Source organism: Pieris rapae, chromosome 13 (genome assembly GCF_905147795.1).
Source record: "Pieris rapae chromosome 13, ilPieRapa1.1, whole genome shotgun sequence".
Classification (NCBI taxonomy): Eukaryota; Metazoa; Arthropoda; class Insecta; order Lepidoptera; family Pieridae; genus Pieris; species Pieris rapae.
The window spans coordinates 792,155-804,461 of NC_059521.1; the positions used below are offsets into that span (position 1 = coordinate 792,155).

At 33.2% G+C, this 12,307-nt stretch overlaps 1 protein-coding gene across 2 annotated transcripts in view; it reads right to left on the minus strand.

Annotated features, from left to right (window-relative positions):
- Positions 1 to 12,307, minus strand: part of LOC111003489 (lysophosphatidylcholine acyltransferase) — a 36,997-nt gene that overhangs the window by 6,874 nt on the left and 17,816 nt on the right. Inside the window, exons 3-4 of one of the 2 annotated variants that reach the window (XM_045630839.1) lie at positions 7,951 to 8,162; positions 384 to 496 (exon numbers count right to left, since the gene is read on the minus strand). In XM_045630839.1, the coding sequence (XP_045486795.1) occupies positions 384 to 496; positions 7,951 to 8,162 (325 nt within the window). Of the gene's footprint in view, positions 1 to 383; positions 497 to 7,950; positions 8,163 to 11,985; positions 12,210 to 12,307 lie in introns of both variants that reach the window. The other variant, XM_045630838.1, reaches the window with a different exon arrangement.

A 12,307-nucleotide genomic window follows, 5' to 3' on the forward strand; every position in this document is an offset into this window, starting at 1 on the left:
GTTGTCTAACTTCCGGGTGTCGGTTTTTTGTGACCCTGTGCGCGCGCATCGTAACAATTTACTCTGATTATGTTTCACTAACGCGCCAAAACAAGTATAAATTCAAAGACATGATAACGATATATGTATCGCCAAATTCCAATCCAATTTGTAATCATAGCTTAGATTTTTCCAATTAAAATTATTGTTATCCTTAAAAGCGAACTGCAGCTAAATTGATTAATATTCAAGCCGTAACATGACTGACAATCAAAAAGATCAGATAACAATAAACGCAGTACCTAATTATGTACTACCCTTGTTTATTTAGGTAGCGAAAATAAATTTACATAACTATACCCTAGTCAGTTATGAGAGATATGAATATCTTCTCGTAAAATTACCTGGGGCCAATCCTCCTTAGAAGTCGCTCTTTCAATGATTTCCTTAATCGTGTTCTGTCGAGAGTTGGGATCATCACGCCACACATAAACCGGCTGCGTGTAGTTTATTAATTCTGAAACACAATTTATTTTATGTCAATAATTTTATCGTAATTGATATTTAGCATAAGCATTAAAATATTACCATGCATAACTATTTATTTATTACAAAAAGCAAATACCAAGCTACTACATAATATTATATTAATATAAAACTACTAAAAATAAACCTCGTAAAATAAGTGTATTATTACGGAGATGAGATTCGAATCGAAAGACGAAACTATTGAGCAAACCGTTCAACTGTGATTGGTCAACTGCACGATACTAATACGTCGTTTAACCAATTACAATCGAACGCAACCCATCTAGTGTTACGTTACCAAAACGTAACAATATGGCTACTAATAATTAATAGTGTATTAAGGCACATTAATTTTTATGAAAAAAATGTACTTAAATAAATTTTTTCTTCTCTTCCGTTCTACACCTTTGATTTCAGAACTGGCCGTAAATGTAAAATTAGAAGCATTTAATCTATATTTTTATTTAATCTATTATTTATGACGGTCACAAGTGTACATTGTGTTCGGGAGCGTTCAAGTATTGAAACGTAACGTAAAGTAACGAATTGGGGGGGAACGTTACGATGGGGGGGCGCAGATTGAATCATGCGTTATTGTTAATATTATTTTTGACTTTACCGTACCTTACACCAGATAAATGAAAAAAAGAGCAGAAAAACGTTACGTCATGTTACATGGGGAGGGGGGGGGAGGCAAAAATCACCAAAAACTGCGTGACGTAATAATTGACCGCTGCATTACCTATATGAATAAATGATTTTTGACTTTGACATACGCTGAACTAGCGAACTTTTTAATTACAAGTTCAATAGGCTAAAGCAATTACACAGATAATCACTAGTTGCATTTAATCTACACTCAACAGTTTTTTATAGGTGAAAGCTGTTACTGCGCATTTTAAACCTTAATTTGACCATTCGTCTGTGTTAAGCGTGAAATGCTTTAATGACATGTAAAAAAATTTATGGGTATGTTACAAAAGAATTATTCATAGGCCAAGATCACAACACTGATTACCCAATAAATATCGTGAGAATTTTTTTCTGAAACCCAAATTCTAATTCTATTTTAATTAATTTCCTGTGAACCAGTCGGTAACCAATTGTTACTGGTGTTATGTACGTAATACAAAGTGGTAAATAGCGTGTCGTTTTAAGCCAAACTAATCATGTTTTTAACATGAAGGCTTTATATATAAAACTTCGGAACTAATAGAATCTCCATTAAATTACTATAAAATATACTTAGACAAATAGCTATACGTTATATTATATAAATATTCTTATTGACTTATTTTTTATTTACTGTATACTTTTACACACACATCTTCCATGACTTCGTCTGAGACACACTCTTGTGTTCTCTGACAAAATGACCAGCGCTGTGGAATTAGTCTACTCCACAGAGCAGATGTAATGGATGTGCCATTACACGCTTAAACTGTACACACATTACACATATAAACTGTTAATTATTGCTTTTTTTTCTTTACATATATATTTTTTATTATTATTGCTATTATTTTGTGTGTTTCTGTGTGTGTTTCATTAGTAATAAATGTGATATCTGTCTGTCTGTCATATTAGGCATTAATCTCATTTGACGTATCGTTCATCAACCGGAAATGTAACCCACCTCGTGACATATGATTGACAATAGGACCGATTATCGGAATTAACAGTACATTTCTAGCTGTATTTTAATTTATATATTAGATACAGAAAAACATATACATTTCGCTATTAAACCGGTAAAAAAATAAAATTGTATAATAGAATCTTTTATTTCGTATAAAATAATATAATCTGTTCGGTCAGATCGATTGGTTCGGTAAGGTCGATTTTTCTTTCTAAACTTTTAAAACAAACCCGACATTTTGTTTTCTTTGAGAGCATCGTACATTGTTGATTGACTATGGACTACAAGTTGTGTTCGTTTTAACTTGTAAAACATGTTTTAGTTTAAATATAATGTTGTGTATGAGCAGTGGTTGGCTTGCGATACTCAATCCTGTGCTTTCAAGTTCGAACCCCGGTTGTGTACCAATGGACTGTTCTTTGTATATGCACATTTAACACTCGTTTAGACGATGAAGGCAAGCGTCATAACAAACAGGCTGGATGTTAATCACCTGCTTGTCTATGCCCCTGTTTTTATAATATCTACTTTCCTATATCTATTATTTTAAATCCTTTAGCCTATCACCGTCTGGGTTGTTTGTAAAAAACTGTTGTTAATAGTTATACCGTTCGTTTACATCTACTTGTCTATACTATAAACAATTTTCTGAATTACCCATTTGTATGAAGTAGTTTTTATTAATCACGTTATGATTTTTTACACTGATTTAAATAACAGTAATTTTGTACATATTTCAATTCCGCTAACGTAGAGATGTTTTTGCTATTTTTTACCCACTTTATATTTGCATTTATGTAATTTAACAGTTGTATTTCTTGTTTCTTGGAAATATTTTTGGGAAATATAAAATCCTTTTAATCCGATTTTCGTTTCAGAGCTATACACATTTTGTGGAGTAAATTACTTAGTTTACGAAAGATATTTAAGTATTAGTGTAAATGAAAAAAAATTCTCACTTTATTACTTCTAGCTAAACGTATTGATAAAGGAAATAAACAGACAAATGCAAAGAGTCAGTCTTAATAGAGACTATAGTAGTATTTCACTATTTTCATTTTAAATGTAAATTGGTTTGACTTTGACCCCCAATTTTTTTCACTTACGTAAAAGAAAATTCGGATTATAATATTACCTATACATTAAATACTCGTCATGTTACAATACCTATTAGAAAATAACAATAGAAAGCGACCTAAAATTACTTCGTATGTAGAAAATCCATTCATTCTGATGTTACGTAATTCTAGCTTACTTGTAACCTTGTATCGAAGCCCTATTGTCACGCGAGAAGCCATTAAACTCTTTATGGGATTAGGTTTTAATATTAAACATTTTCAATGATCAAGTATTGGGACTTGTATTGGGCCAGTAGTTGAATTTGTAACTTTCTTGACCCTACTCATGTCTGTAAGAGAGTTTTAAATTAAATTATTTAATTAGTTATTATATCATGAACGGCTGAATTGGGCGACAGGCCAGTTTGCTGGCAATTTCCAACACTGATTAGGGATATTTGATCATTTGATCATCACCGGTTTAACTGTCAAAACTTACACCGCAATTATCGAAACCAATTTGCAGCATAAGCAGTACATAAGCTATACAACGATGTGAAAGCTTTCGGAAATCCCGTTAAAATATTGCCTAGAAATCAGTCAATTGCAGACTGCATTCAACAGGCGATCGATAGAGCAAGAAGAGTGCAGATTTATGCTGTACTCCTCGGTACCCGTTAAAGGTCAAATGAAAAGTATTTAACTGAACCATATTATTTAGTTCGTTCTGTTATAAATAAAATAGAATTTAAAATATTTGTTTTGATGTTTTAATACGAAATGTATGGACTGATTATTATTTCTTAGATATTAGATTTCTAAAATTATTTTGTTATTTAAAAAAGAAAAATTGGCGATTAAAAAGAGTGGCGGAGAGTTTATTGCCAGCTCTTCTCATCCGTTCTATGCCCTTGACTTGAGAACTGGCAGTAAATGTAAAATTAGAAGCATTTAATGTATATTTCTTTTTTGACGTTCATAAGTGTAAATTGTGTTGTGTGGCTTTGATTTGATTTGAAAAAGTCTAAACTATGTATGTATATAAATAAAAACTCGCAGACGGCTGGACTAATTTGAGTAATCAGCAAATTGATTCATCGAACTCCGAGAAAGATTTTTATTGCACGATACTAAAAACCAGTTTTCTTTTTATATTCTGAACGCTATGCTACCATATAGAGACCAAGAGTCTCAAAATGTTCCACATGTTGCTATGTAGCTAATAAAGGAAGTAAAAATCATATCTAGCACGGTCGTGGGTAGCTCACTAATACAAACATCCTTAACTCTTAAAATACTAAGACGATTTTAAAGCGCACATCAACGAATATTAATTTAAATCAAAATGTTCTGGGCCTGAGATCTCTGAATCTGTTTCATGATCATTTGCCATTATAATAGGCAAGCAGATGATCAGCCTGTGACTCATGCTGTCGACTTTTTAGGTCGAGCGCATTTTAAATTTGCACATAAACAGAAAGGCCATCGGTACACAGCTGGAGGTCGAACCAACGACCTCAGGGATAAAAATCGCACGCTGTAAAGCAACAATTTGAATCAAAACACCAAATTATTTTTAAAATTGTACATCGAAGTTTCTATTAACTTTGATTTTCATCATAGACAAAAATACAGTCAAATGCGTTTTCGTTATACAATTCGAGTTATATATTTTGTCTAACCACTTTACATAATAGCGTTTCGAGAATGCCATAAAATATGATGAAGCTACTATACATAATCATATTTGAAATATTAGTTACATTAAATATGATTGAAGGCTTTGTCCTTCGAGACAAAAGCTTTTTCAACACTATACAAAACGCGACCTCTTGTGACGCAACTCTGTTAATTTTTGGAAATATTTACAATTTTTTTTCTTACATTCCTTTTCTTTTTTGCGTCTGAGGTGCAAACTAAATGTGGTCTCTGGCAGAATGACCAGCACTGTGAAATACGTCTACTCCACAGCATAATGCGAAGCCAGAGCCAATTATTACCACACCACACGCATTTTGTTTTGTTATTTTTCTTTTTTGTCTAATAATTTATTATTATTTTGTTAGACATCATTTATTATTTACTGAAATCTATCATAAAGTGACTAGGTATTATGAAAAGAACAAAATCAAAATCAAAATTCGTTTATTCAGTTTAGATGCGTCTTAGGGCATGCCTACGAATGTCAAAAACTTTTACAAAATTCGCGAAAAAGCAAAACTACACCATCCGTTCGCAAAACTACCAGGAGGCCTTGTTCTGAGAAGAACGGGCAATAAACTCAGCAAGTTTTTCCTTCGTCGAACGAGCAAGTGTTAAATGCAACATGCCACTGAAATCTCGTGTATAGCAAACAGTAGAAATCAATAACGCAGTTGCCATGGCAGCGTGCTTATGGATATCAGAAATATAGCTTGTAAACTTTATGTATAGTCGTCGCATCTGCAATGAGATGTCGGCGGTGTCGACTATATATCCACTTTGTATACATATAGATTTTAAGTCTCTTTAAGATGTCCCATCCTTTTTGTCACGTGTCTTTAAGATGACCTGTCTTTTTGTCTCCTGTTTTGGAGATGGGTATCACTTTATTCAAGAAATCTATCTCGATCAAGAAATATATCTTTTTGCCTATAATGTCTTAAAAAATACGACTAAGATGTTTATTGCTTCCTGTCTGAAGGTCAAAAAAGGCAAAAAGGTCGTTTAAATTTTTCCTTTTGCCTTCGATATACGCTGTTTCCATGAGAAAAGAGGTTATATAACAACCTTAATATCAACATTATACTTCGCTACTTAGATTTATTTGGTCCAAGTGTCTCTCATTTTTGTGTTAAAAGCATTCTTCAGAGTCGTTGGCTACAGCATCATCTCTCATGTTAATATAATCTCGAATACTAGGTTAGGTGCTACAGCGGGCAGAAACTATACAATGTCATTAATATATATATAAATTTAGTTAACTAGCGAAGTCTGGGTCGGGTCTTAGTAGATATGTTATCAAGGAGATATGATGAGCAAAGCATCCTTTGACTATAAGTGTCCATAGGTTGCGGTAGTTGTCTTTCATAGCTGACTTGCAGGATGTTTGGTCCCCGATTTCATATAAAGTCAAGTGCTCCATCCCAGGTAATTCTGTTATATGTTTTTAGTAATTATGTGTCCTTGTGTTTAGTTTCCGCACTTAGACGCCCAAGACGGCATTAGCTAATAGGTATTAAACCAGCCTATCTTCTTTCAGAAGCTCAGGAGTTGCCTGCGCAGACTTCAGACGTCAATGCTTCGCGGATTGCTGATCGTTCGGAAAACACATGCTCATTTTATGACTACGTGGTTGACTGATTTCATTGCGCCGAAACTCAAGCCTCTTCACACGGGACTCTTTATCGGCCCAAGGAGAAAGAGCTGTTTAATAAGGAGACTTTAGAGATTAATTCGGTTAAGGCTTAGATGTCGCTATTTCACACTGTCAAGTACATATTTAAGTATAACAACATCTTGCTTTAATAAATTTAGCAATTTTGTTATTATACACAGTACACAGCGTTTCTTGTATTTCAAAAATTTTGGTATAACATTCACGTAAGTACAATTTATTTCCATGAAAAGTTGCCAGATGTTGAGCGGTCTAAAGAGTCATTTGCATAACAAAACTTCTTTTCAAACGCCTTCACGGATTACTCGTTACATTGAAAGAGTACAATGCCTACAATGAAGCTTTACAAATTAACAATAATGTCAAAGCATATCGACAAGGCATTTCCGTCCATGAAAATCTTACGCAATCAGTTTTTTAAAGAGGGTTATATTTAAGATAGGAATGCTTGGAAACATGCTAGTCCTGCTTCATAGGACAATCATACAGCCTTGTCAAAATCAATTGGTTGCTGATCTAATTTTACATGTTTGTTCTATAATACAAACTGTTATTATTTTATTTTTATCTCACACACTGTTTCATTGCTTTTTTTATTACTCTTTAATGTATAATATACTACGGTTTCGATATTTGTAAATATGTGAGGATCATGTATACCAACGATACAATAATAGTAATTTTTTTCTAAGAATATGTTGTCGTCACATATAATTATTGAACTAATGTATTTTAAATACATTGTGAATTTTATTTTAAAATAATAAGTGTGGAGTTTCTTTTCCCATTCTTCTCCACACGAAACTACATTTCGGAAGGGGCAACTAGAATCATCTTTATATTTTATTAACGTTTAAAAGTGCCATTTTAGGTGGTCTAATTGGAATCAATTGTTTGACTTTGACTTGAATATATACATATGCTATATATTAAGAGCAGTGTTGGCTCAGTTGGTTTAGCGTGCGACTCTCATCCCTGACGATGTAGGTTCGTACCCCGGTCGTGGACGAATGTATTTTCTCCTATGTGCGCATTAAACATTCGCTCGAACAGTGAAGAAAAACATTGTGAGGCTTGCCTTAGACCCAAAATTTAATTTAATTTAATTTACTATATTATCCTTCCTATACAATGCACCAGCCACATTTATATCTGAAAAACCTAAAAATTACCACAGTTTGTAAGGTTTATAAGGATTATTAGTTGCATGCTTTCACTGTTGCATATACTTACTATAACTTCCAATTAAATATACATTAATGTTCAATTTGAACTTAATTCTAACCCATATAAATACCAAAACCACCTACCGCCACCACACAACGACCAAACCAACTCCAACCCAAAATCCACCACCAGAAATTACCTACTTCCAACATAATTGTCCATGCTCTCTTTCCTCACGATAACCGAGGACATTTTGGTAGCATACACGATACAGCTATCGAGGAACGACGAGTGTGGAGCTACCACGAGAATTGGAGCCTCCCTGCGACTCGCCTGGCGACCGCGAATGGAGATTGCCATGCCGCCAGCCAGGTACGACATCTTGCCGATGAAGCATATTAGGGGTTTCAGTGATCTAGAAGATGTTTTAAATAATAAGTGTACTGATAAAATACGAATGAAATGACAATTTAATTGGCAAGTTGGACGTAATAATTCCATCCATTTTGAGAGACTTAATAATAGCTAACATTTATTTAATTCATTGTTTGGTGAATTGCTAGTACTATGATAAGTGCACAATGTTTTCGTTGTACATACATTTACAGGGTTTTAATTAATTAAAATTAGGAATACCTATCCACCTCGCAACAAATACAGCAATAATAATAGCTTCAAAAATGTATACTGTAATAAATAGTCGTTTTGTAAATATTTTAATATGCTGTCTAAAGTCGTGGTTTTTATTGTGATATTTATGTCAATATTTGAGTTTGTTGTCAATTGGAGTAAGCTGTAATGGTAGCTTTTTGTGTTAAAAATTATAAACAAATGATGATTTGCTTACAATTTAATGCGTTATTTTCGATAAACCTCGAAAACTTAAAAGACCATACAATTTCAAAAATTGACGATTTATCCCAGCGTCACGAGTTGATTTGTAATTTCAGTTATAAAAGATAACGTATTAACGATGGCGAGTGGGTTGCTGGAGATTACATATTATTTTAATTTTACTATATTTCCTGCAGATTGCGGAAATTTTACCAGAATTGTAATTAATTTAAGATTCAGGTAAAGATAACTGTTGGAAAGGTTCCAGAATTATTTTGAAGGATTTCTCGGAGACGGGTTTAAAGTTCTTTTAAGCATCAACTTAAACTAGATTCAATGAGAGACTTTTATGAGGTTAACAAGAAAGTACGTATAAATAAGCTTAATTACACATTATACAAAGCGAAACACGGCTGCAGTGTTGCGTGTTTTCCCAGTGAGGTATGGGGCACGAATAACATGATTTAACACCGACTTGAGATATAGCTGACATCTATAAATTCAGCCTATTGCTTTTAGAGGTTAAACTTTTATTTAGCTTTACAAATAGGTTGTCGTTCTACAGCATTTTTGAAATCAGAACTTGAGAAGAATTACGGAGAGCCAGTTCTTCTTTTCTGTTCTACGCCCTTGTATAATAATAAAAACTTTATTCATGTCAAAAAGGTTGTGACGAAATTTTTTAACAATCAGCTAGGTACATGTTTTAAAAAAAACTAATAAAAAATTAAGTATGTGTGAATGTGTGTGTTCGCATGTATTTGAGAGAGTAGCTTAGAGTTGTTATAAGCGTGCGCTGTGTCTGTTAATTGTTGGCACCTCAATAATGCCGAGAATACTAGCAGTAAATGTTTAGAAGCATTAATTCTTACTGATGTACATTAGTGTACACTGTGTTTCTTGTATAAATAATATTTCGATTTTGAATCGAAAGCGTTGAACGTGACATATATACAATAGTATTAAAAAGTTGATAGAGGTTTTTTGATCGTACTTTTTTAAATTTTGTAAGTTTCTCACATCAAGGTTGCTTTCTGTACCATACAAAATATAGAAAACTTTAACGACAGTTACAACAACATTGCTATCACTATCAGAAGTTAAAAGTACCAGCGCTATGTGCGAAATATATATCAACAGCGAAAAAAAAATATTATTTTGGACATGAAATAAAAATAGTATATTTGACAATAGCATAAATTTTCATGAATTATAGGGGTTATTGTACTATGGTTCCATAGTCAATCTTGCTATTCTGACCTACTTGGTCACGTATTCAAGGCACATCTAAGCAGCAACTGTTCTACAATTAACACGTGAATGACTAACACCTTGACAACAGCAGGACGTCTTACCTTAAGAATCCCAAAGACAATAAAATACGTCAATTAAAAAATGTAAATTAATAGTCTGTGCAACCTCTTTGTATCTGTGGCTGAACTTTTCGTCTTAAACTAACGAGTAAGAAAGTCTGTCCGAACTCGATGCAGACAATATCTCCTTAAACGCTTTAAACTATTAAACGACATGGTTATCGGATGAAAAGTGTAGAATGTACAGACCTCATAGAGAAAGCGATTGACAAACAATCATTTCTAGGTTAAAATAATAATGCATGGAATCCAACAAAAAAACTAGACAAGCCACTAACAAGACACTAATCAAGCAAGCAAATGAACGCGTCAGAAAATAACGCTACAATCTAGTGTTAAAAGATTAGGCACTATCGCCTAACCACATAAGTATTAACTGAAATAATCTTCAAATTTACATCGGCTCACAGGTTAGGCGAAAGTCATAGCCACAAAAAAAACGAAAACGAGCGAAAACAAACGTCAATATGACATTGACATAACTTGGTTCATTATAGACAAGAATCAAATATTATCTTATAATTGACGTACTTTTAAGAACTCTATAACATTCATGAATTTAGATGAATCAAAAAGCTGTTAATATCGAATTAATATACGTGTTTAGTGTATTGTTTAAAAATAGTCGTTTATCGCATTTTTATCCTGTGAATTGCCTGTTCTTTCCTAGGAGAGGTAGCTAAAGTGATAAGGTCGCCAGTTGTTCTTCTTTTTATTTAATTATTTTAATTTTATTCTGTGTACACTTGCAACGAAGTGTTAAAAAATAAAAAAATAAATGTTTTCCTAAATAATTTCCAAAAGTATCTAGCTGATACCTAGATTTTATTCGAAGGACAGCAATGACCGAAAGTTTGTCAAATTTCAAAGACCGTAATAACTATACGTATACGAAATAGACCTTTTATATTTACATTTTTATGGAGAAAAAGAAAATTCACCGTTAGTAAATCTTGTAAATTCCTCATGAGTATGTGAAATGCGAGATTTTATGGTTTGATGAATTATGATTAAGTACATATGCTATACCGGTTTTTAACTGTTTTTATTAACAACTAAGAGCAATGATGGCCTAGTAACTTCAGCGTGCGACTCTCATCCCAGAGGTCGTAGGCTCGATCCCATTTGTACACCAATAGACTTTCTTTCTATGTGCGCATTTAACATTCGCTCAAACGGTGAAGAAAAACATCGTGACGAAACCAGGTGGCCTTAGAAACAAAAAGTCGACGGCTGATTACTTACTTGCCTATAAGACAAATGATCATGAAATACGTACAGAAATCTGAAGCCCAGACCTAAGAAGCTTATTGCGTCACTGATTAATTACAACTATGTTACTTATGAACACAGTAACTTAGAAACTTTCTTTGTTGTGGAATACGTTTCATTACTACATTCGACTAGCTCCCTTTTTTAATCATATAATGATCTATCTAAAATAAATAATAAATTTACATTTTTTACCTATTTAACAACGCTACTTTCATAAATAAATTATAATATATTTTTTAGAGCGTAATAAACACAACTATAACATAATTAATTAGGATTTTTTAAGTGCACCAGTTATGTTAAAATAAATGAAGCGCTTTTTTAATTAATTCCCCTGTTTCGTGAAATCCGCTTATCGCAAAGAGTGATGGTCTTCATGGAGATCTTTCGGAGATGACCTCTAGCACAAATATAAAACCTTGCTGGGATACGGTAAAACTTTCTTTAATTTATATTGAGTTATATCAACCTGACTAATTTTGTTTATATAACTAGCGCAATTAGATATAGGTTTTTTATGTGAAACAAATTTGAAATAAATTATTATTATTATCAGTGAAATAAGGGCCTCTGCCAGTTACAGTAAACTAACCGTCCAGTGAATTCAAGTTCAGGTCTCGGCTCAATCGCGCTATACATAAGATTAATAGTGGCGCAATGGTTAGGAAACAGAAAAAGTTTGGAAAGTACGTATTATATATTTAAACCAATAATGAACCAAGTTATTTTAAAAATCGAACGCCACTTTGAACATACGTCCAATGAAGGGTAGTTTGGCTGTATCCGCTTTCGCAACCACACTAGGCGCGCCAAGAACCACGATTGCAATGGCGTCAAAGAAACTGGAGTGCGGTGCCATTACCACTACTGGTGCTTCACGGCCCCTGGCCATGTGCTCCAGCCCCAATACCTTCACCCGATGGAAACCAGCAGCTACCACCACCAATCTCATGAGAGATAGAATGTAGAAACGTAGCTTGCTATAACAAGAATAATTATCAATTACTTAAAACTTATTAATATTAATTTTAGAAACACAGAGAAAGCTGTTGTATACATGAGCTTAAATTGTATGTAA